The 23,876-nt window shown below is 64.4% G+C and overlaps 16 protein-coding genes and 1 non-coding gene across 17 annotated transcripts; 5 read left to right on the plus strand and 12 right to left on the minus strand.

The window, feature by feature from the left end:
• Nucleotides 1-162: 162 nt before the first annotated feature.
• hxk1 (hexokinase) lies at nucleotides 163-1,670 on the minus strand (the record flags this gene model as incomplete). The annotated part of the gene is made up of 3 exons (XM_060264000.1): nucleotides 163-1,413; nucleotides 1,439-1,624; nucleotides 1,647-1,670. The coding sequence occupies 3 exons, from the start codon at nucleotides 1,668-1,670 to the stop codon at nucleotides 163-165; spliced, it is 1,461 nt and encodes a 486-aa protein (XP_060119983.1).
• Nucleotides 1,671-1,748: 78 nt separating this feature from the next.
• Nucleotides 1,749-3,394, minus strand: MJAP1_000028 (uncharacterized protein; the record flags this gene model as incomplete). Its single annotated transcript, XM_060264001.1, has 6 exons — nucleotides 1,749-2,143; nucleotides 2,169-2,846; nucleotides 2,870-3,010; nucleotides 3,035-3,257; nucleotides 3,281-3,321; nucleotides 3,355-3,394. 6 exons carry the CDS (start codon nucleotides 3,392-3,394, stop codon nucleotides 1,749-1,751), a joined length of 1,518 nt encoding a protein of 505 aa, XP_060119984.1.
• Nucleotides 3,395-3,679: 285 nt separating this feature from the next.
• On the plus strand, nucleotides 3,680-4,056 carry RPL44 (40s ribosomal protein L44e; the record flags this gene model as incomplete). The annotated part of the gene is made up of 3 exons (XM_060264002.1): nucleotides 3,680-3,741; nucleotides 3,769-3,975; nucleotides 4,005-4,056. 3 exons carry the CDS (start codon nucleotides 3,680-3,682, stop codon nucleotides 4,054-4,056), a joined length of 321 nt encoding a protein of 106 aa, XP_060119985.1.
• A 156-nt stretch (nucleotides 4,057-4,212) lies between these two features.
• Nucleotides 4,213-6,125, minus strand: BUR1 ([pyruvate dehydrogenase (acetyl-transferring)] kinase; the record flags this gene model as incomplete). Its single annotated transcript, XM_060264003.1, has 2 exons — nucleotides 4,213-5,509; nucleotides 5,533-6,125. 2 exons carry the CDS (start codon nucleotides 6,123-6,125, stop codon nucleotides 4,213-4,215), a joined length of 1,890 nt encoding a protein of 629 aa, XP_060119986.1.
• A 42-nt stretch (nucleotides 6,126-6,167) lies between these two features.
• SLU7 (mRNA splicing protein) lies at nucleotides 6,168-7,433 on the plus strand (the record flags this gene model as incomplete). The annotated part of the gene is made up of 1 exon (XM_060264004.1): nucleotides 6,168-7,433. One exon carries the CDS (start codon nucleotides 6,168-6,170, stop codon nucleotides 7,431-7,433), a length of 1,266 nt encoding a protein of 421 aa, XP_060119987.1.
• Nucleotides 7,434-7,455: 22 nt separating this feature from the next.
• Nucleotides 7,456-8,238, minus strand: MJAP1_000032 (uncharacterized protein; the record flags this gene model as incomplete). The annotated part of the gene is made up of 4 exons (XM_060264005.1): nucleotides 7,456-7,699; nucleotides 7,722-7,825; nucleotides 7,851-7,969; nucleotides 7,992-8,238. 4 exons carry the CDS (start codon nucleotides 8,236-8,238, stop codon nucleotides 7,456-7,458), a joined length of 714 nt encoding a protein of 237 aa, XP_060119988.1.
• A 296-nt stretch (nucleotides 8,239-8,534) lies between these two features.
• Nucleotides 8,535-9,165, minus strand: TAF9 (Transcription initiation factor TFIID subunit 9; the record flags this gene model as incomplete). The annotated part of the gene is made up of 2 exons (XM_060264006.1): nucleotides 8,535-8,986; nucleotides 9,009-9,165. 2 exons carry the CDS (start codon nucleotides 9,163-9,165, stop codon nucleotides 8,535-8,537), a joined length of 609 nt encoding a protein of 202 aa, XP_060119989.1.
• A 50-nt stretch (nucleotides 9,166-9,215) lies between these two features.
• RET2 (coatomer subunit delta) lies at nucleotides 9,216-11,987 on the minus strand (the record flags this gene model as incomplete). The annotated part of the gene is made up of 1 exon (XM_060264007.1): nucleotides 9,216-11,987. One exon carries the CDS (start codon nucleotides 11,985-11,987, stop codon nucleotides 9,216-9,218), a length of 2,772 nt encoding a protein of 923 aa, XP_060119990.1.
• Nucleotides 11,988-12,186: 199 nt separating this feature from the next.
• Nucleotides 12,187-12,796, minus strand: PRE1 (proteasome endopeptidase complex; the record flags this gene model as incomplete). The annotated part of the gene is made up of 2 exons (XM_060264008.1): nucleotides 12,187-12,565; nucleotides 12,588-12,796. 2 exons carry the CDS (start codon nucleotides 12,794-12,796, stop codon nucleotides 12,187-12,189), a joined length of 588 nt encoding a protein of 195 aa, XP_060119991.1.
• A 72-nt stretch (nucleotides 12,797-12,868) lies between these two features.
• MJAP1_000036 (uncharacterized protein) lies at nucleotides 12,869-13,649 on the plus strand (the record flags this gene model as incomplete). Its single annotated transcript, XM_060264009.1, has 2 exons — nucleotides 12,869-13,279; nucleotides 13,302-13,649. 2 exons carry the CDS (start codon nucleotides 12,869-12,871, stop codon nucleotides 13,647-13,649), a joined length of 759 nt encoding a protein of 252 aa, XP_060119992.1.
• Nucleotides 13,650-13,677: 28 nt separating this feature from the next.
• MJAP1_000037 (uncharacterized protein) lies at nucleotides 13,678-15,112 on the minus strand (the record flags this gene model as incomplete). Its single annotated transcript, XM_060264010.1, has 2 exons — nucleotides 13,678-14,745; nucleotides 14,798-15,112. 2 exons carry the CDS (start codon nucleotides 15,110-15,112, stop codon nucleotides 13,678-13,680), a joined length of 1,383 nt encoding a protein of 460 aa, XP_060119993.1.
• Nucleotides 15,113-15,197: 85 nt separating this feature from the next.
• On the plus strand, nucleotides 15,198-16,478 carry MJAP1_000038 (uncharacterized protein; the record flags this gene model as incomplete). The annotated part of the gene is made up of 4 exons (XM_060264011.1): nucleotides 15,198-16,106; nucleotides 16,129-16,215; nucleotides 16,238-16,252; nucleotides 16,275-16,478. 4 exons carry the CDS (start codon nucleotides 15,198-15,200, stop codon nucleotides 16,476-16,478), a joined length of 1,215 nt encoding a protein of 404 aa, XP_060119994.1.
• A 59-nt stretch (nucleotides 16,479-16,537) lies between these two features.
• DGK1 (diacylglycerol kinase (CTP)) lies at nucleotides 16,538-17,580 on the plus strand (the record flags this gene model as incomplete). Its single annotated transcript, XM_060264012.1, has 2 exons — nucleotides 16,538-16,966; nucleotides 16,990-17,580. The coding sequence occupies 2 exons, from the start codon at nucleotides 16,538-16,540 to the stop codon at nucleotides 17,578-17,580; spliced, it is 1,020 nt and encodes a 339-aa protein (XP_060119995.1).
• Nucleotides 17,581-17,609: 29 nt separating this feature from the next.
• MJAP1_000040 (uncharacterized protein) lies at nucleotides 17,610-18,040 on the minus strand (the record flags this gene model as incomplete). The annotated part of the gene is made up of 3 exons (XM_060264013.1): nucleotides 17,610-17,750; nucleotides 17,773-17,910; nucleotides 17,933-18,040. 3 exons carry the CDS (start codon nucleotides 18,038-18,040, stop codon nucleotides 17,610-17,612), a joined length of 387 nt encoding a protein of 128 aa, XP_060119996.1.
• A 29-nt stretch (nucleotides 18,041-18,069) lies between these two features.
• Nucleotides 18,070-20,301, minus strand: CLF1 (NineTeen Complex (NTC) component; the record flags this gene model as incomplete). Its single annotated transcript, XM_060264014.1, has 4 exons — nucleotides 18,070-18,168; nucleotides 18,194-18,334; nucleotides 18,357-20,063; nucleotides 20,086-20,301. The coding sequence occupies 4 exons, from the start codon at nucleotides 20,299-20,301 to the stop codon at nucleotides 18,070-18,072; spliced, it is 2,163 nt and encodes a 720-aa protein (XP_060119997.1).
• A 1,480-nt stretch (nucleotides 20,302-21,781) lies between these two features.
• Nucleotides 21,782-21,885, minus strand: MJAP1_000042. Its single transcript has one exon. It is a non-coding gene; the product is annotated as a tRNA-Pro (tRNA).
• A 114-nt stretch (nucleotides 21,886-21,999) lies between these two features.
• MJAP1_000043 (eukaryotic sulfide quinone oxidoreductase) lies at nucleotides 22,000-23,871 on the minus strand (the record flags this gene model as incomplete). Its single annotated transcript, XM_060264015.1, has 1 exon — nucleotides 22,000-23,871. One exon carries the CDS (start codon nucleotides 23,869-23,871, stop codon nucleotides 22,000-22,002), a length of 1,872 nt encoding a protein of 623 aa, XP_060119998.1.
• Between the last annotated feature and the right edge of the window lie 5 nt (nucleotides 23,872-23,876).

A 23,876-nucleotide genomic window follows, 5' to 3' on the forward strand; every position in this document is an offset into this window, starting at 1 on the left:
AGTGCGGCCGTGCGAAGCGTGGGGTGTATCGGGCGCGAACGTTTCTCTAGGCAACAAGCGTCACGTAATGGTCTATAGCGTAGATGGAGAGACTATGTTGTATCGTAGAGCCGTGTATCTCGGCAGACATTCTAGCCTTCGCAGCGATACAATTTGCGACCATTAGACGTGACTGTAGCGGCCGGCCGACTTGCGCTCCTTGGTCATGGCCGCAATCACCGCCGAGCCCGCGCCCGAGCCGTCCTCGGCCTGGCGCGTGCGGATCTTCTTGCCGTCCGGGCCGAGGATGTCGACGAGCGCCTCGTGCAGACGGTCGGCAAAGTTGGGGTACTTGGCGTAGAGGCTGCCGTCGCAGCCGACCATGCAGCCGTCCTTGGTGTAGCCCATCTTCTTGACGATCGCCGAGATACCGCAGGCACTCAGGCGGGCCGAGCGCGTGCCGATGCTGCGCGAGAGCTTGCGGAAGAACTTGCGCTCCTCGATCTCGGTCTCGAGGCCGAAGAAGTACTTGAACAGACCCATGACGGTGAGCAGCTCGTCCGTCGGGTCGGTCTCGATCAGCGAGAGGAAGGCGGTGTCGAAGCTGAACGGCTTCTCGATCTTGTATGTCTCCTGACCGAGGAACAGCACGCCCTCATCCACGAGGTCGCACAGAATCAGGCGGAAGATCTCGCCGAGGTAGAGACCCGCGATCATCTTCTCATACACCTGCTCCTTGGGCTTGTTCGAGTGCAGGTCGATGTACTCGTCGTACTTGGTGCGTGGAAGGTACTGGGGCTTGAACGAGTCGAACGCGCCGTACTCGCAGTTGATCGCCATGTCCTCGTCGTGGGGCAGCTCGAGGTGCGCAATCTTGGGGATCTCGCCAATGTGCTCCATGTACGCCGCGTTACAGCCCGTGCCAAAGATGCACGCGATCTTTGTGTCGCGCTCGACGTAGTTCGAGGCGATGAGGGTACCGGTTGTGTCGTTGATGATCGACTTGAGCTCGACCGGGACCTTGCGGCGCTGGAGACTCTTGCGGAGCATGTCCGCGCAGTCGTGGCCCTCGGTGTTGGGGTTGCCAAAGCCCTTGGTCCAGCGGATCAGCTCGCCGTGGTCGATGGCGTTCTGGACGGTAGGGTAACTGAAAGTGAAACCGAGCGAGATCGGCTCTCCGTTGCGCTCCTCTTCGGAGTAGTGCTTCTGCACAAACTCTGCGACGTTATCGGCGCAAAAGTCAAAGAGCTTGGAGCCGTCCTCCTGCTTCTGCTCGTCCGTGAGGCGGTACTTGGACTGGGTGATCTCGAACTTGCCCTCGCCCTTGAGGTGCACAAGGCAGACGCGGACGTTGGTGCCACCGAGGTCGAGCGAGAGGTACTTGCCCGTCTCCTTGCCGGTCGGCCAGCCGAACACGAACGTAGGAAGCATGGGCTGCGTGAGTTTCATAAATACGTACCACAGTCTGTTCCGGCTTCTGCAGACCCTCGCGCAGCACCTCGACGAAGCGATCGGTGATCTCACGCAGCGTCTCGGCGCTGACCTCGAAGAGCTTCTCGAGGTCCTTGAGCCTCTCGTCGAGCTTGTCCTGCTGCGCCGGCGGCCGGTCGAAGCAGTTGCTCTCGCGGCTAAAGACGGAGATTTTCTGCGTCAGCAACGCCACGCACCTTCTCCGGCGTCTCGTTCGTCATGATGATCGACGTGAACCAGTGGGTGGGAACCCGCACGGGCCGACCCTGGGCGTTGTCCTACTCGGCCGAAACTATGATTTAGGCCGCCGTCAGGCGGCGCTCCGTGTTGCGGCGGCCGTTGACAAAGTCGGGCGACTCGAGGGTCATCTCGGGCGAGCCGAACAGTGCGCGGTCCACGGCCTCGACACCGAGCATGAACGAGTGGTCCTGGTTGCCGACCTCGTACTTCCACGAGCCGAAGCGGCCGCGCGAGAGGATGTCGAAGCGCTGCTGGAGCACCGGGAGGATCTCCTGGAGCGCCGCGTCGCGCTCCAGGCTCGGGGTGGGGTAGCCCGGCGTGAACTTGCGGTGGTAGGTGCTGACGATCTCGCTGTCCGGGAGGAGGAGCTGCGTGTTGACGCAGCCGCGGATCGTGTCCTCGAGCACCGTCTCGTTGTTGACCGGCTTGAGGTGCGACTCGGAGACTTCCATCACTGTTGTCAGTATTTCGATACGTACTCAGCGACCAGTACGGGCCGCCCTTGGCGTCCGACGACGGCGTGCCGTGCGCGGGGTCAGCGTACTGCAGGGTAGGCAGCTTGTCGCCCTCCTGCGGGCAGTTGTACGGGCTGTAGTTGGAGAAGATCGTAGCGCGGTAAAAGGGGCTGTCGTCCTCCGGGAAGTACAGCCAGCACTTGTCGCCGATGCGGTTCGGGCGCTCGCCGCGGATACCGATACCGATGACGTGCGTCGAGGAGTAGACGAGCTTGTCCTTGACCGTCTTCTGGAGCTGGTCCTTGGAGGCCTGGTCGATGCCCTCGAGGTTGTCCACGAGGAAGTCAAGGCCCATGGTCGACACGAGCTGCTTGTACTTGATCGACGAGCCGTCGTCAAAGTGCGCGACGTGGCCGTCGGCGTCGACCTTGGTGACGCGCTTCTTGAACTGCAGCTTGTCCTGGGGCAACGTCTTGGCGACCGACTTCCAGATACCGCCGGTGCCGTCACGCGCCGGGAACTTGAACGTGGCGTTCGGGCCCCAGTTGCCGGCCACCTTCTTGTTGAGGGTGTTGGAGACGACCATCTTCAGGTTCGGCGCAGCGACACGCTCACCGAGCCACTTGCACTGCATCAGGGTCGTAGGCACGGCCCACACCTTGAAGTTGTACGGGCGCATGAACAGATCGGCAAGACCCTCGCCTGTGTGAGCAAAGGCGACGTACCCATCATGCGGACGATCCACTCGTCAAAGGTCTTGGGCGGCGTCGTGGAGCGCGCACGGAGCTCGGCCGCGTCAATCATACCCTCGATGCACTTGACCTGGTCCTCGACCGGGAGCACGGTGATGTTGTTCTGGTAGGGGTCTGTGTCAGAAACGAATCACGTACAAGGCACCCAGACGTCGCGGCTGCGGACGTACGAGACACGCTCGTGCTCGTACCAGTCCTCCTTCTGGGGCAGCGCCTCGTGGATCACGTCGTCAAAGTAGCTGTAGTGCGAGAAGATGACGTGGCCGCCGACGTCAAAGAGGAAGCCCTCCTTGGTCACGTCGGTCGACGCGAGACCGCCGGCCTCGTCGTTGGCGTCAACCAGCGTCCAGGACGACAGGTTCTGGGTCAGCGCGCGTGACGTACGAGCTGGTTCAGACGCTTGGCGGCGCCCAGGCCGGTCGGGCCTGCGTTAGCTGCGCCGCTTCCGAGCTACGTACCCGCGCCAATCACCAGAGTATCGACTTCCTTCTGTGCCATGGTAGGATCGCGTTCAAAATAGACGGATCGGTCCGAAGCGAACCGTGCCGCATCTCAACGCACACGCGCCGGCAAATCCCTGCGCGATGCACGCGCCCTGCATCTTGCACGTGGCCAGGGCGGGCGCCGCACCCGTGCAACGTGGCCTGCGCGGCGCGCGTGGCAGAACTATAGAACTATAATGTTCACGTGATTATAGCCCCGCTAGCCTAGTACGCCGGCGCGAAAGGCTTCTCGCCACGAACCGTCGTCAGTGTACGTGAACGCTTGACGTGCTGACTCCAGATGGTGAACATCCCGAAGACGCGCAGGACCTACTGCAAGGGTAAGACCTGCAGGAAGCACACGTACGTATCTTGCTCCCGCTGACCCAGTCCCCACAAGGTGACCCAGTACAAGTCGGGTAAGGCGTCTGAGTACGCTCAGGGTAAGCGTCGTTACGTCCGGAAGCAGAAGGGTTACGGTGGTCAGACCAAGCCCGTCTTCCAGAAGAAGGCCAAGACCACCAAGAAGGTGGTGCTCCGTCTCGAGTGCACCGTGTGCAAATACCGTGCTCACCTCGCGCTCAAGCGCTGCAAGCAGTACGTATTCCTAAAACGACTAACATCAGCTTCGAGCTTGGCGGTGACAAGAAGACCAAGGGCGCTGCCCTTGTGTTCTAAGTGCCTCGCACTTTGCACTTCCTTTGTTGGTGCGACACGCGCGCTACGCTGTGTATGAGCCTCGAGCGACGTGATGTAGCCTAGCGTTGTTCCAGCAATCAAAAGCAGGATATCATGCCATGAATTGCAGGCCTAGTTCTATGGGTATCTGCCGCGTTAATAGTACTTGGGCGGGCCACCGCCAGGGCGCGCAGGCGCGCCCGTCGCGGGGTTGTACCACCCTTGGTCCTTGCCGCGCTGGAAGCCGCCGCCGCGGGGGGGGGCGGGCGCCATCGGCAGGCGCGGCATCGGAGGATAGGCGCCACCGCCCGGCGCCATGGGCGGCTGCTGCGGGGGCGGGATCGCCATCGGAGGCGGCACCATCGGCAGCGCGTCGCGCGCCGAGGGGATCGGCATCGGCGGATGGACGCCGGGCATGGGCGCCATCTGGACGCGGCCCGGCACCTTGTGTCCGTGCTTGTTGCGGTCGATCTCTTTCGAGGGATTGTACTTGGGCAGCGACGCGGGGTCCGCGGGGTAGGGCTTCGTCCAGAACCACTCGTGCTCGAGCGCCTCGGCGGCCGTCATGCGCTTGCAGGGGTCGAGGACCAGGAGGCGGTCGATTAGGTCGGCGCACTCGCGGCCCACGTCGACGACCGTCGTAAAGTGCTGCCGCACCACGCGGGGATGGCGTCCAAAGTCGTGGCGGCCCTGCGTCGCGGGGTTGTTGTCCGGGCGTCCGGACGCGGTCGCGTTCTTCACGCCAGGGAGCTTGGACCAGCCGGGGAAGTTGTCGTCGTTCGGCGAGCCGCACAGCGACGCGATCAGCTCGAGCTGGTTGATTTCCGAGGCGCCTTTGAACAGCGGCTTGCCGGTGACCATCTCGGCGAGAATGCACCCGATGCCCCACATGTCGATCGGCGGGCCATAGTTGCGCTGCCCGGCGAGCAGCTCGGGCGGACGGTACCAGCGTGTGACGACCATGTCGGTGTAGTTGTTCGAGCCACCTTTCCACCCCCGCGCCTTCCACGCGTGCCCGGGGTCAAAGTACGGGCGCGCGAGGCCAAAGTCGGCGATCTGCAGCTGGCCATTGTTGTCAATGAGCAGGTTCGCGGCCTTCATGTCGCGGTGCAGGATGCGGTTTTGGTGCATGTACAGTGTGCCTTCGAGGAGCTGGCGCATGTACAGCTTGATCTGGTTCATCTGCAGCTGGATCGTGGGGTTGTCCAGCAGGCCGTTCAGATCGTGGTCCATGTACGGCTCGACCATAAACACCTCGCCCATCTTTCCGCGCTCGCCCGAGGGGTTGTACGCCATGTCGATCACAGGCACAATATAGGGATGGCGCAGCGTCTTGAGCAGCTTGATCTCACGCAGCGCAGTGATCGGCATGCCGTCCTTCACCTCGTGGATCGTGACTTTTTTCAGCGCCACGTCGCGGCCACTCGAGAGCTGCTTTCCTTTTTTGACCTCGCTGCGTGAGCAAAAAAAACGTACCCAAATGTGCCTTGGCCGAGCTTGACGGTAATTTCGTACTTGTCCAGCGTGCTGCACCCCTCAAAGACGCGCTCGGCAAGCGGCGCAGGCCGCGCACGCGCCCGGCGGGCGAGCGTGCCGGGCCGGGGGCCGCTGCGCACCTTGATCGGCGTCGCGAGCTTCGGGCGCACAGGCGGTGCATCGTCCACCGGCTCGTCGCGCGGCCGCATCTCGGGGCGCGACGGCTTGCGCTTCGCCTCGTTGCGTGCCGTGCGGGTCTCGGTGTAGGCCGCGGGCGGAGGGCGCGTTTCCTGCGGATCGTCGAGGTGGTACGGCGCCGGGCGGGGGCGCCCGCGGTCCGGCCCGTCGCGCCGCGGCATGTCGTACGGCTGGTCGTCGTAGTCGTGCGCGCGCATGCGGTCGTCGCGGCGATCGTCGCGCCAGCGCGGCCCAAAGCTCCGGCGTCGCTGCATGTTGCCCGGCCGGTTTTTGTCGTACGGACGCGGGGGCGAGCGCGAACGCGCGCGTCCCCCTCCATCGTACGGGTGCTCGCGGCCCGGCGAGCGCGGAGCGCGCACCGGGGGGCGCCCGTCGTACTCACGGTCCCGCGACATGGTGGAAGACTCGGCCGTTGTGATGACTAAGCGTCGCTGACCATGCCGCCCAAAGACGAAGGCAAGAGCGAGGAGAAGCCGGTTCACCATGAGTTGAATCCGCATATCCCCGCGTTCATGATGAACGCGCCGTGGTATATGGAAGGTGCTGGTGATGCGCTTGCGCACCAGCGCAAGCCGGACGACGGCAAGCACCAGGAGGCGGGCATGAGCGACTGGTACAAGCGCGGCCTGACGGCCGGTCCTGCCGCGACGCGCTACCGCAAAGGCGCGTGCGAGAACTGCGGCGCGATGTCGCACAAGACGCGCGACTGCCTGGAGCGTCCCCGGAAGCGTGGCGCGAAGTGGACCGGCAAAGACATCCGGCCGGACGAGGTGGTCCAGTCGCTCGACAAAGACTTTAGCTTCGACGCGAAGCGCGACCGGTGGAACGGGTACGATCCGTCGATGCACAAAGAGGTCGTGCGCAAGTACGAGGCGATCGAGCAGGAGCGCCACCGGCTGCGCGAAGAAGAGATCGATAACCAGACCGCCACGGATCTGAACACCGCCAAGAAGATCGCCAAGAAGGACAAGGCGCGCGAGCACGCGTCGGATGACGACTTTGACAGCAGCAGCAGCGACGAGGATGACGACAAGTACGCAGAAAAGGCCAGCATGGTCGGCCAGGCGATGGACGGCGACAAGCGCAGCACGGTGCGCAACCTGCGCATCCGCGAGGACCGCGCCAAGTACCTGTACAACCTCAACACCGACTCGGCGTACTACGATCCCAAGACACGCTCCATGCGCGAGGTGCCGGTTGGTGACGGGGACGAGGCGTTTGAGCGTAGCAAGGGCGACCACGTCGAGATGCAAAAGCTCCAGATGTTTGCCTGGCAGAGCGAGTCGCGGGGCAACGCGATACACATGCAGGCCAACCCCACCGTGAACGAGATGCAGTACAAAGAGTACCAGCAAAAGAAGGACAAGCACCTCGAAGAGACGCGCAGCAGCATCCTCGAAAAGTACGGCGGCGAAGAGCACCTCAAGTCCCTGCCGAAAGAGCTGCTCGCGGGACAGACCGAGCACTACGTCGAGTACAGCCCCTCCGGCCAGGTAATTAAGGGCCAGGCGCGCGCGACGCCGAAATCGCGGTACGAGGAGGACGTCTTGGACACGAATCACACCTCCGTCTGGGGGTCGTGGTACGACATGAGCACGGGGGCATGGGGGTACAAGTGCTGCCACAACACCGTGCACCGCTCGTACTGCACCGGCAAGGCAGGCATCGAGGCCGCAAGCGCCGCGGCGGCGTCGCAGTCGTAGTCATGTAGCTATACCCTGTATATTACTTCTGCAGGCGCTTTTGCGCATCGCTGGCGAGGCGCTCGACGGCGGCCGTGTGCGCTTTGGTCAGGTCCTCGAGCTTCTTGGACTCTTTTTGCATCACCGTCTTGGAGACGACCTTGTTGTCGAGGTCGGCTTTGAGCTGCTTCTGCGCAGTCTGCCGCGCGGACCGCAGCGCGACCTTGGCCTGCTCACTGGCCTGCACACACTTTTGCACCAGCAGCTGGCGCGTCTCGCCCGTGGGTCTGGGTTAGTCCAGCGACGTACTTGGGCACGGGCACCACAATCACACACTCGCCTTCCTCGGGCGCGATGCGGGGGGACAGGTCGAGCTTGGCGGCATAGATGCCTTTTTCAATGTGCTTCAGCGACTGTGTGTGAGGGGGATAGACGTACGCCTTCCTCGTAGGCCGTAATAATCAGCAGGTTATCGCGCACACCGACCGTCGCATAGTCGTGCAGCGGCGTGGCCTTGGTGTCTTTGCCGTACGACACGCGCACAGGGTCGAGAAGCGCTGCGTTAGGATTAGGACGTACACGCATCGACACGGCCCAGCGAGCCGACAGTCGCCTGGACACTCTCGGCGCACTTGGCCACGGTCTTGGCCATCTGGTCGCCGATCGCGTTCAGGTCGAGCTGGCCCTCGACATCGGCAGGCGGCTCGGCCCCTTTGTCGGCGCCGCCCTTTTTCTTCTTGGCAAGGGCGGCAGTGGTCGTCAGGGGACGGGCTGCGGGGAGGGGGGTCGTTGCGAGCCGCGTCAGAGCAGGCACGGCGCGCGCCATAGGGACTCGCGCACGGCCTGCGAGCCGGGGCACGACTCGAGCGAGCATCGTAGCAGAAATGGGTCGGATTACGAAATGCGGGGGATTTTGCAGGTGGGCCAGGGCCAAGAGGAGGTGTGGGGACAAGGGGTGCGTCAAGCCGCTGGATCCCCCTACGATCCACGCATGATTCTCTCACGACCGCTTGCTCCCCCATCCAGCCCCACAGTCCCCAGCCTTCTCCGTGCACTACTGCATCTTCTTCTTTTCTCTAGCATCTATGTCTGCATGGCGGCGGGTATCGTACAGCCATAGCTCTAGTCGTACTCTTCGTCCTCCTCCAAAGCACGCTTGGTGCCCTGCGCGCCCTGGTCCTGCGTTGCGTCCTCCATGGTTGTATCCCCCACCGAGTCCTTTCCTGGCGAGGCGTTCGTGCCCTCGTGTTGCTGCGGCTCTGGCGGGATGATCGAGTCGCCAAACGTCGTCTCTGGCGCGTCCGGCACGATCGAGAAGTTGACGTTCACGAGACAGTGCTCCGGCGGCGGCAGGCGGATACCGTGGCGGTTCGACACTGGCGGGAGCGGCACGCTATTGAGCGACGATGCGAGCGAAAGCAGCATCTCCTTTGGCGGCGGCTGCGAGAACGAGTAGTTCACGCGGCTCTGGATCGCGAGCTGCACGTCGTCAATCGACACGTTGCTCCCCCCCTGGCGCGATGCGGCATGGTCCGCATACACGAGCGCATCCTGCAGCACTTGGCTGGTGTACCCTGCATAAGTGACGCGACGTACGGTTGGCGAATTCCATGAGCTGGACGAGCACCGCAGGCTCCGCATCCTCGATACCCATACTCGCGAGAATCAGCGACATGAGACGTGCATCGCGTGGGATCGGCGCCGCGGACGGCCCGGCGTTGTTCGTGCGCCCTTCCGTCTTGCTCGTCGACATGGCGGCGGACGGCAAGCGCGTATTTCCACATCCGTTATTTCCTCTACATCCTAGTGCACCAGGTAGTGGTCCGTGTTCAGCTGTGCGTGGAACGCGAACGGAATCGGCGCGCCGGACTCTTGCGAGGTCACGTCGTTGACCTGCAGATTAAGCAGCGTACGAGACGAGGTGAAATCGACCGAGACGGGGAAGAACACGTCGACGTCGTCGCCGCCGCTCGGCACGGTGAACTCGAGGTTCGCCGCAGGGTTCTGCGCCGAGATGCTGTCGAGGCGCCAGATGACGCGCGCGTTCTGTGCGTCGAACTCGTACGCGCCGTCCTCGGGGTCGATCACCGCAGGCTCGGCACCGGCAGGCACGGGGATCACGATCGAGACGTCTGAAAGCTCCAGCTCGCTGTTTTCCAGCTCGTACTCGACGTTCACCTCGCAGCCGCCGTCGCCGGTAGGGCTCAGCCACACCATCACGCCAAGCGGCTTCTGCGATTCGTCCTTCGTGACCGAGCGCCAGCGCAGCACGCCGACCTGCTGGTTCAGTGGGAAGGGGCGCTTGGGGTCACGCAGCGCAATACGGCGGCTCTCCCACACGTTCTTGTCGACGTGGGGGTGCGTACGGTAGGTGACCTCCTTGCCGCCAAACTGCGCGCCGGCCGTCACGCCGAGCGAGAGGCGCGCAAGCGCCGCATCGGTGATCTTGAGGTGCAGGTCACCCTTGATCTCGAGCGAGTCGAGGCCGCCGTCACGGTTGCCGGCAAAGGTGACACGCTCCTTGGCAAGCAGCTCGACACTGGCGGGCGCAGCGGCAGCAGCGGGGGCGGGTGCAGCGGGTGCAGCGGTAGGCGCAGGTGCAATGGGCGCAACAGCAGGCTCAGCCGCCGGAGTAGCCGCGGCCATCGAGGCAGGGAGCGTCGCGCTCGTCTTGGCGGGCGTCGGCGGCGCCTCGGGCTCGGGCTCGGGGACCTCGAGCGACTTGGGCGCAGGCACCTCAACCGGGGCCGGCGCAGGCACCTCGGGCTCGGGCTGGAACGCGGCCTCGGCCTGCTGGGACTCGTAGACGTCGTCCGTGTCAAGCAGCGAAGACTGTGCAGGCGCGCCAGCCGAGAAGTAGGGGTCCTCGGCGGTCGGCTCAAACGCGGGCTCTTTCGAGGCGTACGCATCCGCAGGCTCAAAGAGCGAGTCGCTCGTAGGCGCAGGAGCCGTGTGGGCGCCCCACGCATCCTCAGGCTCACGCGCCTCGGGGTCGTACTGGTCTTGCACGCCGGTGGGCTGCGCAAAAGCGCCAAACGCGGCGGCGTCGTCCTTGGGAGCATAGGCGTCGAATGCGGCGGACTCGTCCTTGGGAGCGTAGGCGTCAAATGCCGCAGTGTCTTCCTTGGGAGCATAGGCGTCGAACGCGGCGGACTCGTCCTTGGGAGCGTACGCGTCAAAGGCGGCACCCTCGTCCTTGGGGGCGTACGCGTCAAATGCCGCAGTGTTATCCTTTGGCGCGTATGCATCAAAGGCGGCACCCTCGTCCTTGGGCGCAAAAGCGTCAAAGGCGGCACCCTCGTCCTTGGGAGCGAACGCATCAAAGGCAGCGCCCTCGTCCTTTGGCGCGTACGCATCCAACGCCTCGGGCTCGCCGTAGGGGTCCGCCTGGCCCTCGAGTTCGCCGTAGGGGTCCGCCTGGCCTTCGAGCTCACCGTAGGGGTCCGCCTGGCCCTCGGGCTCACCGTAAGGGTCCGCCTGACCTTCGAGCTCGCCATAGGGATCCGCCTGGCCCTCGAGTTCGCCATAGGGGTCTGCCTGCGCCTCGGGCTGTGCCTCGGCACCGTACGCGCCCCACGTGCCACCGTCAGCAACGTTCAGGTCAGCCAGCTGCTGCTGCACGTCCTTCTGCACAAACGCCGGCGGCTGCACGACCTGCGGCGACTTTTCGACGGGCGGCGGCGCGAGTTCCGGCGTGTCCTGCTCGAGCAGCGACGGCTGGGGCACAACCGGCTCCTTTTTGCGGAGCGGCGCGGATCCGAGGCTCATGCCCTTGGCTGGCGCAGCCGGAGCCGCGCGCGGAGCAGGAGCAGGAACCGGAGCCGGAGCCGGGGCCGGGGCCGGGGCTGCGACGGGGGCCGCGACGGGGGCCGCGACGGGCGCCTGCGCCGGCGTTACCGGCTGGCTCTCTGACGGGATGCGGCGGTCGGTCTTTTGCAAGCTGCCCATGAGCGCGGCGCCCTTGGGCTTTTTCCCCAGCTGCATGCCCTTGCCCTTGAACGGCGTGGCCGGCGCGGCCGGCTGCGACTCCGGCATGCTGTGCACCGGCGCGGCGGCCGGCGTGTCGTACGTCTTGGAGACGCCCTGGTAGCCGTCCCCTCCGAACCCGCCCTGCTGGCGGCGTGTGGCGTCGCGACGCTGCATTTCGAGCTGGCGCGCACGGCGCTTGAGCTCCTCCTTCGCCTCGAGCTCCTTGTTGCGCTCGATGATCTCGTGGATGCGCTCTTCGTGCGAGTCCATCTCGAGCATCGTGCGGACCTGGGACAGCGACACGTTCTCGCGGTATCCCATGCTGACGATCTCGTCGAATGCCTCGAGGATCTCGAAGCAGGACATGAGGATGTCGTGTTCCTCGAGCGAGTGACACTGGTCGCTCACTGCCCGCGCGAGGAGGTGCAGCGTGTCAATGTCCTGTAGGATGTTGGAGTTCTTGGTCGTGATCAAGATCATATACAGATCCTCAAGCGGCTGGTACACGAACCGCACGCTGTCCGTCTCGACAAACGTGTGTTGCGACCCCGAATGGATCAGCTTCGGGAAGGAGGCGAGCAGTGCCTCGATCCGCGAGCCAGACATTTCCCGGAACTGGCGCGAGATGACGGCTGGGTTAGTTGTCGCGACCTACGTTTCCCGCCTCGCGTCGCAATTGAAGCTGCGAGAAGCACCTATCATAAGCTCCTTCCACCTACCATCCTAACGCGTGGCCAAACGCACTGGGCAGGCCGCCGGCGTCGCCCGCCAGCTCGACTTAGTATCACGTGACTGTCCGTGCCCGCTACGCGAGGTCTATGGAGCGGACGCCGTGCTCGTCGACGACGCGCACGGTAAACGTGCCTACGTCGATCACGAGACGTTTCCGGAGCTCGTCAATGCACCGCTTGAGCAGGTCCAGGCCCTCTTCGAGCGACATATCCGGGCGGTGGTAGCGGTCCATGGTCGACAGCGTGAGGTACGCCGCATAGCCCTGTGCGGCAAACGGCACCTCGACCTGCGTGCCGAGGTAGTCGACCCAGTAGAGCGCCGGCGTCTTGGATGGCGCGTCGTAGCCGCCGAGGAGCAGGTTCACCTGGTAGGGCTTGCGCGAGCGGATCGACTCGGCGAGCTGTGTGCGGATCCACGCTGCGGCCGCCTTTGGGCGCAGGTCGATGTTGTTTCTGGGTCAGTGCGGCAACGTACCGGATCGAATAGAGGCGCATGTTGCGCTCAATGTACTCGGCAAACTGGATCGTGTCGCCCGACTCGCCCGAGTAGGTCATGACCAGGTTTTTGCTGAGGACCTTTTGCTTGTCCTCGTCGCTTTTCATCTTCACGATCGACCGCGCGGCATTGTTGTCCGACGCGATGATTGTATAGCCTTGGCCAGTGATGCCCAAGAGGCACTCCATCGTGGTGTGGAGCGACGCTGACGACGCTTTTGCCACGTGATCGATCGCGTCGCGGAGAAACACGCCTCCACCATGGCCGAGAGCACTGCGCGCGACGCCGAGGCGGCGCACCGCCATGTGATGCTCACCGAGCTGTTTGGGATGCATCCCCGGGCGATCGTCGATGCACTCGTCGTGCACGCAAACGAGCACCTGTACCTCCTCGGCGCGAAACTCGAGGAGCAGGTGCGCGCCCTCCTCCCGGCCGACCAGGCCGAGCGCGACGCGGAGCAGGGCGTGCACGCGATCACGACGCTGCTGGAGAATGTGATCGACTATATTATGGATGCATTCGAGCTGTTTTGCATGGACTCGGTGTTTGTTATAACCCCGGCACAGTCGCGGCGCATGACCCTCAGCCACCACCGGGGGCTCGACCTGCGGGGCGAGACACAGGAACGGATTCCCGACGCGGAGCACGCTCTGCGGCGCAGGATCGCGAGCGTACGTCGCACAACTCACCCAGGCCCGCGCGACACAGCACCGCCTCGCACAGGCCGAGCAAGCGGCGCACGTCCGCCTGCAGCGCGCCGAGGCCGTGCGCTCTGCCTATGCGTTTTTCGGCGTGGAGGCCAAACGGGCGCTCGGGGACGCGTCGCCGGTCGACGCGGCACACAAGGTGACGCTCGCCGTGCCCAAGGTCCTCGCGGCACTCGAGCGCCTGCGCGCAGAGCGCCCACTAGCCCACGCCCTCCTCCCTGCGCCCGACGCAGAGCACCCGGTGGACCAACGCGCGTGGGAAAAAGGGCGCGACGAGTACCTCAACTGGGAGGCACACCGGATTATTGCGAGCATGCGTGCCCATTCCAGCTAGATACCCTTGCAGCGATGTAAAAAACAGTCTACATAGCCTGCTCTGCCGGCTGCTGCCCCTGCGCAAGGGCCTGCTGCCGGTAGTACTCCTCCCACTCCTTGGAGTAGTCGCGCACGGGCTGTCCCTCGGCGGCCTGCGCCTCGCCGCTCTGCTGCGCGGCCTGCGCCGCGTAGTACGCGGCCCACTCGGCAGAGTAGTCGCGCGGCGCTTCGTCCGGTGCCTCGCGCGCGCCCCAGCCCGCGTCGGACTGCGCATCGTACGTCGGCTGCTCCGGGCGCGCGTTCGGCGCGTTCCACACGCTCGGGTCGCGCCACGGGGGAATCTTTTCGCCCTTTTCGTTGAGCAGCGGCTCGGGCATGGCGGCCATCGGCGCGCGGGGCGCAAACGGATCCTCGCCGATCTCGGCCATGAGATTCGCGTACTCCGAGTCGACCTGGTTGCCGTACGCCCCCCAGCCCTCGCCTCCTTGCGCCATGCAGTCGCGCGCGACGTGGCCGGGCTGGCCGCAGCGGTGGCACGTAATGCCGCCGCCCCAGTTGCGCTCCTGCAGGCACTCAAACTTGCGGTGCCCCTTTTCGCCGCAGTTCTGGCACACTTGGTTCTCGTCGTCGCGCAGCGTACCGTTGAGCACCGCGAGCTCACGCAGCTGGCTCCGCTTGTGGTCGTTTTGGGTCTCGGGCGTGGAGGCGGCCGTGGACACGACCTCGTTGATGAGCTTAATGCAGAGCTTCACTTGGCGCTCGGTATCGGCGGTAACAATGCAGTGCATGTCCTCCTCGTCCTCCGCACTCGCGCCTTTGCCGTGCTTCACACTGCCGCGGCCGCGGATATGGATCTTGGCCCCGCTCTGGTTCTCCATCTTTTTCAGCGTATTGCCGCGGGGGCCGACCAGCAGACCAAAGAAGTTGATCTCGGGGAACTCGCGCACAGGCAAATACACCTTCTCGGTCGGGCGCATCGTCCGCTTCGCCGCCTGGTACTCGGCGGGGGGGCGGAACATGGGGTCGATCTTCATCTGCCGCTCCACAAGGCGGATGCGCTCCTCGTCGAGCTTCTTGCGATACCGCATCTCGCGCGTGTTGTTTCGGCGGCCGTACTGGTCATAGGTTGGGGGGGGACGGCGAGCGCTCCTTCTCGGGAGGGATCACATCGCCGGTCCGCATCTTGCGGTTGATCTCTTCAAGGCGCACCTGGATCGCATACCGATCGAGGTCCTGACCACTCACAGGTCCTTGAATCGCGGCAGGCGCAACATCTGAGCGCTCGGCGCCCCAGCGCGAGCGCCGCTTGCGCGCACCGTGCGGATCGTCGCCGCCGTGCGGCTGGGGCGGCTCGTCCGCCCGGCGCTTCGGCGCATCGTACGGACCGGGGGCTTGATCGCCGCCACCGCCGCCCCAGCGTCGCGAATGGCCGAGCGGCTGCGCGTTCATGCCCGTGATCTGGGCATTGTTTCTCCTGGACATCGCGCGACGGTTCAGTGGCGAGCGGCGCCCGCGCAGATTTGCGCACCACGTGGGACCACGTGGCATTGGCCTGAGCGGGTTGCTCATGGCGAAAGGCTCACGGCGAGGACGCAGCGGCGCACGGCCCAAAGGCGACGACGCGCAGAAGGGCGCCGGACGGGGGGAGGCGCAGAAAGGAGGAGTGGACGCAGGTGGCAAGGATGCGCCGGCGGCTACCGATGCTAGGGACGATGCACGCGCCGACAAGGGCCAGGGCAACGAGGCCCTGGATGCGCCGGCACCCAAAGACACCAGCGGGGGCGCCAAAGGACAGCGCGAGGACGCCAAGGACGAGCAGAATGATGCTCAGGACGATTCGGGGCCCAAAGGATCCGCAGGCAACGAGGCCACTGGCACAGACGTGCCTGCCGCTGCCGAGCCGCCGATCGAATCCACGCCGAACGAACCCCTGCCGAACGAACTTACACCGGAAGCTACTACCAGCGAGCCTTCCCCGCCCGACACCGGCCGCGACGTTGCTGCGCTGCACGACACCATCGCCCGCCTCCAGTCGGAGCTCGACGATACGCAGCGCGCCATTGCCGAGAGCCACAGCGCATTTGCCGAGCAGCTTGTCGCGATGCATACGCAGCACGCCCAGGACCTAGACGAGGCCGTGGCCAAGGCCGACGCGGCGCACGGCCAGCATGCCGATGCCCAGGACGCGACCGACCGCCTGGAGCAGCTCGAAAAAGAGCACGCATCGCTCGCCAAAGCGCACGACGAGCACAAGTCTGCGCTGGATGCCGCGCACGAGGCGCAGCGTGTCTCTGAGCAGCGCACGCACGACGAGCGTGTGCGTCTCGAACGCGAGATCGAGGGTGTGCGCGCCGAGCGCGACGCGGCGCGTGCCGACCTTGCGGCTGCCTCGGCGACCGTCACGTCGCTCGAGGCACAGCTTGCCGAGCGCACCGCGTCTGCGCAAGACGTCGAGGCGCTCGAGCAGCGCATTGCCGTACGTCGCTTTTCTCACGCAGACCCTCACTACGCACGCGCCCACGCTGGCTCCTCCGGAGCCCCTTGCGGACATTGCACGCTCGCTGGGCTACTCTGCACCCGACTATGTACGTTGTGTTACTGACGCAGACCCTTGCCGAATCTGTACGTCACGACGCTGACCCAGCTCCATGCGGCGCATAATGCCAAGTATACCAAGCTCTATACCGAGGCCGCCGCCTGCCGCGCCGCCTCGCAGTCGACGCGCGCGCAGATCGACCTGCACCTGCGTCCTGCGCTCGACGCGGTTTCCGCGCAGGCCGACGCGGTGCCCGACCACGTGCGTACGGCGCTTGCCGCGCTGCGACGCGCGCTCGACGCGGTGGAGTAATTCGGCCGAGATGTGTGTCGTTGGGCGGGAGGCGCCCCTGGGGCCTGGCGCGTTCAGCGATGGTCGAGACGGCGCAGCCTGCAATCGGCCGGCCTCAGCGCTCCAACTCGTTAGAGAAAGGTGCTGCGGTGCTGCGTGCGCTTGCGCGCACGCCTTCCTACCATGAGGCGGTGCAGCAGCTGCCGAGTGGTGCGCCCGTGGTGGCCGAGCCCAGCGATGTGCGCGCCGCCTCTGCCACGCCGAAGCGCAACGGGGCGTGGGAGTACTGGGTGGTAAAGTGGGAGATTCCCCGCAAGATTTTGCACTGCAGTATCGGATTCTTTGTCCTGGGGCTGTATGTCTTTCACGTAGACCTCGCGGCGATCGTCCGTGTTTTGTTCTATTTGCTGCTGATCATCTCGTCGGCGGACCTGCTGCGTCTCAACGTGCCTGCGTTTGAGCGCATCTACGAGTCGGTGCTCGGCGCGCTGATGCGCCCGGGCGAACGGGTACGTCGTACAACTAACCGCAGGAGCGCGTCAACGGCGTGGTGTGGTACCTGGTCGGCGTCATTGCCTCGCTGCACTTTTTCCCGGAGGACATTGCGTCGATCTCGATCATGATCCTCTCGTGGTGCGACCCGTGCGCCTCGACGTTCGGTCGCCTGTACGGCCGCAAGACGCCCGCGATGCCCGCGCCGCTCTTTGCGCGCCGCAAGTCGCTCGCGGGCTTCCTCGCGGCGGTAGTCACCGGCTCGCTGACGACCTACCTCTTTTGGGGCACGCGCGTCGCGGCACTCGGCGAGCGTGCGTCGGGCCTGAGCTGGACGCCGGACGGTGTGGCAACCTTTGGCACGGCGCTCGCGCCGGGGCCGCTGCACTCTGGCTGGGCCGGATTCGCCCAGGGCTTTGTCGCGCGCGACACGTCGCTCCTGGCCAGGGCCGAGGCGCTGCGTGCGGGCGTGCCGACGATGCCGCCGGTGCTGCTCTACCTCGTGTGCGGCCTCATTGCCGGCATCACCGAGTCGCTCGATCTCGGGGGCGTCGACGACAACCTCTCGATCCCGATTCTGAGTGGACTCGGCATCTGGGCTACGCTATGGGCCTGGGGCCTGTATGCGTAATGCATTGTGCTTGTAATACATCGTAGCGACTAATTTTGCATCGCAGGCGCACGCCGCGTCTGCCGCCCGTGCACGCGGTGGTAGAGCATCCCGTGGAACTTGCGGGTCTGGTAGACCTGCCGCCAGACGTACACCGAGAGCGCCGCGACGACCAGGAGCACATTCAGAAACTGGATTAGAAGGGATACGCACCACAAACTGGCCATAGTGCCGCACTTCTGCACCAATAAACTTGCCGCACGCGCTCCAGCCATCGACCAAGGCGCCGTCGCTCGCAAGGCACTGCACCGCCTGGCGGTTGTTGTATGGGCGGCAGTAGGGATAGGCAAGCTGCGTCAGCGCACACACGTACGTGGTCCTCAGGACACGGCATGCACTCGTCGACCGGCGCACAGGCGTACGCAGGCGGCGCACCGGTGCTCGAGGCCTGCGGCGCAAACGCCGCCCCGCTCGCCGACATGGCGGAAACGTGTGGAGGTACAAGGCTATTTACGACGCCTGCTGGGCGCGCCACGCGTGCGCCATCTGGAGGAGCTTCATCGCGGGCTTGTTCTTGGCCTCTTCGTCGGGGAACACCATATCGTAATACTGGGTGAGAGAGAGAAAAACGTACCTCTTCCATCGCGCCGTCGCCGCCGGGGATCTCGCGGCGCTTCTTGAGGACGCGCGGCATCTTTTCTTGGACGGCTTGGACGCGCTCCTCGTCGCCGTGCTCGACCTCGAACGCTTTCCACGCCTCGAGAAGGACCACACGCTGCGTTAGTGAAAGTACGTACCTCGTCTTTCAGGCCCTGGTCGCGCAGGCTCTCGTAGCCGCGCGCAAAGACGGCGCGCGTCTCTTTGGCGGCCTGCTCGCGGCGCGCAGCGCGCTCGGCCTGCTGCTCGGGCGAGACGGCGTAGGTCTCGCCTTGCGCCTCGACCTCTTCTTCTGCGTCTGCGTCCTCGTCTTCCTCGGCGGCAATCGCGGCCGCCATCTTGCCGAGCGCGTAGCTGATCCACACCTTGACGTGCCCCGTCTTGTCCAGCAGGCGCTCGTACAGCGCGTCGACACGCTCCATCTCGCGCTCGCTAAACTCAAAGTCGATGTACGCCTTCCACACCACTTCCGGCATGTCCAGGCCACCCAGCTCCGACTCGGCCTGGGCGATGGCGAGCTCGTAGATGCCGCGCGCACGCTCCAAATCGTAGAGGTTCTGCTCGAGCTCCGCAAAGCGCACCCACGTGCTGGAGCTCGAGGGGTCCCACTCGAGCGCCTTCTCGTACAGCTTGCGCACGCGGTCAAACTCTTTGAGCTCCAGTTCCAGCTGGATATAGCCCGCAAAGAGCTTCTGCTTCGGCGCAAGGCCGATCGCCGTGCCGAGGATCTTGCGCGCGAGCGCGAGGTCCATGCGGCGCACCTCGAAGTAGGCATACGCCAGCCAGAGCTTTGCAAAGGTAAACTCGCGGTGGGGCACCGCGGCGACCGCTGCCGCGTACACCTTCTTGGCGCGCTCGATGTCGCCGACGTCCGCCTCCTCAAAGAGCGCATAGCGCAGCCACAGGTAAATGTACCGCCGCCACAGGCGCTTTTCGTTCGCAGGTGGCACCTCGGCGATCGCACGCTCGTATACTTCGCGCACTTTCTCGCGCGACGACTCGAGCATGGACTCGGGCGCGCCTTCTTCGAGGAGCGTGCGATAGGACTCCTCTTCGAGGCGCGTATAGTCGAACCACGTGTCGTAGTTGGTGGCCAAGCCCGACTGGACTTCTTCTTCGTACTGCAGTCGTCGTTTTTGCGTAACGGTATCTTCGACGCCCTTGATGTTGCCAAACTGCTTCTCGAAGCGCGTGTAGCTTGCATAAATACCTTCGCTCTTGGCACGGGGCAGCCGCTCGAGCGCATACTTGTAAATCATCCGCGCACGATCGTACTCGGCCTGGCGCGTCTCCATCTTGGCAAACGCCGTAAAGACGGTCTGCGCACGCTCGAGCGCCGCCTCGTCCTCGCCGAAAAAGTCGAGCGCCATGTGAAACACATTGCGCGCTTTGTCGAGGTCGTCGCGGTCCTCCTCGTACTTCGCCCAGCGGATCCACTGCTTCGGCTCGGGGTGGCAGGTCACGGCGCGCTCCCAGACGGCGCTCGCGCGGTCCATCTCCTTGTAGCGTACCTCGAAGGCAATGTACGCGTTCCACGCGCGCTCGTCCGGCTCCCAGCTCATCCAGCGCTCAAAGATTTCACGCGTGCCGCTCACGTTGCCGAGCAGCTCTTCGACGTGGACGTACTTGTACCACAGCTGGTCAATACGGGGAAGGATCGACACGGCACGGTCAAACAGGTTGCGCGCAAAGTTGACGTTGCGCATCTTGAGCTCCTGCTCGGTATACCGCAGCCACAGCGGGACGTGGTGGGGATTCACGTCGATCGCGCGCTCAAACACGGAGCGAGCGCGATCCATCAGGCCTTGGTTCGCTTCCCATGTCGCGTACCGGATCCAGGCAACCATCTATGTTAGCAAAAATACGCACATTGCCCCGCAGCTTGCGCACGCTGTCCTCGAATTCCTTGCGCTTTCGCGCGCGGTACTCTTCCAGTTGCTCATAGTCTTCGATGCGATGACGCGCCGTTTGGCGCCTAGGACGCTCCTGATTCTCTTGCGCTTCGCGGAGAAGCTGCTCCGCAGTGATCTGCACCGGCGCGGGCGCGCGGTTCTTGATCTTGGGCGCACGCCCCTCTTCCTCCATCGTGAAAGGCGACGCAGCCGCGTGGAGTCTTTTTTCGCACGTGATGCATCGGGGGGTTTTCGCCAAACGCCGTGAAACCCGGGTGCATTTTCGAAATCTTGGCACGGCGGCGTGATTGGCACAGAAACTCTGCGCGCATTTGCCGCCCCACCGCGTCGGCGTTGTGCGCACATTAGGCCTTGGCAAACCAGGTTGATTAAAAGGCAGTGCCACTCAACCCACCCCCCACCCTCCTTCACTCGATGCTCGCGCCTCAGCCAAATCAGCCGCAGCAGCAACCCGTTAAGCTGGCTTGTGCCACTTGCATTCAAGGCCACCGCGCCTCAACATGCAAGCACCAGGACGGATCAAAGGGCCCTCTGCTAGTGGTCAAGCGGCGCGGTCGCCCCCTGTCGCAGTGCCAATCCTGCCGCGAAAAGCGCTCACGCACAGGGCGCCACACTCGCTGTATCTGTGACGCTCGGCCAGGCAACGCCAAGGGCAAGACAGCGACCGCCGAGCCGAACACGGCGGCGGCGACCGTGGCTACGGCGCCTGCGCCTGGCCTTGATACCCGGGAGACGTCGGCCGCCTCGGCCGCGTCTCCTCTTTCTTTTGCGAACCTTTTGAACCCGTGCCGGTGCAAGACGACTGGCATTTGCACCTGCTGCAACACAAATACGTTTGACTCGAACGGCGTTGCGTCGTGCAAGCCTAATGCCGAGAACGACTGCAGCCCTTCGTGCGGATCGTGCACCGATGCGTGCAAAGAGTCGACGAATAACGCAGCGCGCGCCGCGCGCTCCGCCCCGCAATATATGCCCAGGCCGATCATGCCTGCCCTGCCCGCGATGCCGACGCCAAAGCGCGAAACGGCCGGATGCTGCCGGCCCCGTGTGGCGGAGGTCGATCTCCCGAGCAAGCGGCCCAAGCAGGACTCGATGAGCTTGCTTGCGCAGGCCGCCGACATGTCTCGCCCGTTCAAACCCTCGTGCACCTGTGGCCCGAACTGCAAGTGTGCAGGCTGCTACGAACATACGCTACGATCAAACCGCCCGTCATCGCTGTATCCGCGCCCTTCCGATACGAAGCCGGACTGCAACAGCTGTGGCGCTTGCGACATTCAACTTACGGGCCCTTCGGGCATTGAGCAAGTGGACCGCTGGTTTTCCGCGGACAAGCTCTCCACGGCAACGAAATAACGGCCCCATCACGAACATGTACATCCATACACTCCCGCCCCGCACAGCCTCATCTAGGGCGCACCCCATCATGAATAGTTTGCTCCGTACGCTTGCCAAGACTGATCCCGATGCTCAGCGTGAATTTAGCGCCCAAATAGCGAAATTGGCTCTCGTGGTTCGAGGCATTCCGTCTTGGCATTCGTAAGCTGCATGAACATGCAGATTTCACCTAAAGTAACCCCGACGTGCACCGAAAGTGGAGAAACGTGGGCGTAAGAAAAAAGCGCGAATTTCGCCGTGACCTGGAACAAAAATTTGGGCCCAACCGGGAATTGAACCCGGGACCTCTCCCAGACTCAGGGCTCCCCTGAGGGTTTCAGTTATTCCCGAAGGGAGTATAATACGACTATACTATTGGGCCTCCGCTTCTACACCACCAAGGTGGTCGAACCTACATAAAGGAGAAGCTTCATTGCGCTGCTCGGGTTTCCCGCCGACCCAACGCCATTCTCGTATAGGTTCGTGCTGCTATGCTCTACCAGAGTGCACGGCGCTCGCGGCGCTCCTCAGCGGCGATACGCTTGTTCATACCCCACGTGGCGCGCTTGAGCTCGGTCTCGGCGCGGCGGGCACTGCGCACCTCCTTTGGCGCCGGAGCGACGATCGAGATAAAGGTCGGCGAGCAGCCAAACTGCTTGGCAAGCACACCGGCCGTGTTCTTAAAAGGGTCCTGCGCACGGAGCTGCTGCACCTGCGCAATCTGCTCAGCGCTCAGCGTGCTGGAGGCGTTGCGCGCCTGGCGGTGCTGCTTGCGCAGGAGCGGCGGCAGCTGCTGCGAGGCCGACTCGTTGGCGCTCTCGAACAGCGCGTCGGCGCCCTCGACCGTCGCGCGGCTCGACTCGGGCGTCGGAGGGGTGCGTGCAATGAACGTCTCGCCGGTGGCGAGGGGGAAGCGGGCGGCCTCGCCCTTGTCGAGCGGATCACGCGGGCGGCGCACCGGCGCGTTGCGCTGCGCAGCCGTGCTCGTCGAGAAAGCGCGCGGGCGGTTCAGCGCGCTGGTCGTGTATGAACGGCGACCAAAGCTCCAGCCCTTCGGGCCGGCCCACGTGCCCTTGACAAAGTTGTTGTAGTACACCCAAGGGAAGAAGTCCTTCTTCAGGTAGTAGAAGGCCGTCTGCGGCTTGGCCTGGTCGAGGCCAAAGTTGGCAAAAGTCTCCTTCGGCACACCGCCATACTTGAACTCGGCGAGGAGCACCTTGCCGTACTCGGTGATGAGCGGGCACGAGGTGTAGCCGTCATAGTCGGCGATCGGCGACTTGCTCTCGAGCGCGCGCAGGAGGTTATCGACGAGCACCGGTGCCTCGCCGGTGATGGCAGCGGCCGTCTTGCTGGTCGGCAGCGACGAGGCGTCGCCGATCGCCCAGATGTTCTTGTAGTGGATGTGCTGCAAAGTCGACTGGTTCACGTTGGCGTAGCCCGCCTCGTTCGCCAGACTGGAGTTCTTGAGGAACGCAGGCGGCGCCATGGTCGGCGTCGCGTGCAAAAAGTCAAACGGCAGGCGCACCTTTTCGCCGTCAGGGCGCGCAAAGACGGCCGTCGAGCCATTGTCCTCGATCGCGACGAGGTTGTGCTGGAACAGGCCACCGACGCCGCGCTCCTCACGCAGCTGGTTGAGCACCTCGCTGTACTTCGGCACACCGAACATCACCGGGAGGCCGGTGGCAAAGTCGATCTGGATCGGGGAGTTGGCGTCGTGCGGCTTGTAGAGACCGGCCTTGGTCCAGAGGTCGGTGGCGAACCACATGATCTTTTGCGGCGCACCCGCGCACTTGATCGGCGAGGCGGGCTGCGTAAAGATCGCGCGGCCCTGCTTGAACTTGTTGATCTTGCCGTAGACCTGGTCGACCGAGTCGTAGGTGTAGATCGAGGCGACCTTGGACGCCGGGTCGTCGAGGGCCTGGCGCAGGCCCGGGATGTCGTCGAGCGTGATCTCAAAGCCCGGCGCGACGACGAGCTGCTCGTAGGTCAGCTTCTCGCCGCTCTGGGTCGAGACCTGGTTCTGCTCCGGCGCAAAGGTCGACACCTTGTCGGTGTACAGCTGGATCTTGGGATCGAGCAGCGACTTGGTCGGGCGGCGCAGCGCCTCGCGCGACGTCAGGCCACCGCCCACGAGCGTCCAGCCCGGCTGGTAGTGGTGCCACTCGGACGGCTCGACGATCGCAATGTCGTTCTGCGCAAACTTGCCCGAGCGCAAAAGCTGGTGCGAGACGGTGAGACCGGCCGTGCCGCCACCGACGACAACGACCTTGTGCGCAGCATCAGCAACACGGGCAGACGTGGAGAAGAGATGGGCCATACCGGCCTGCTTCGGCAGAGCCGTAACGCGCTTGGCTCCCAGCAGCATCATGGTGT

The sequence above is a fragment of the Malassezia japonica genome, chromosome 1 (genome assembly GCF_029542785.1).
Source record: "Malassezia japonica chromosome 1, complete sequence".
Lineage (NCBI taxonomy): Eukaryota > Fungi > Basidiomycota > Malasseziomycetes > Malasseziales > Malasseziaceae > Malassezia > Malassezia japonica.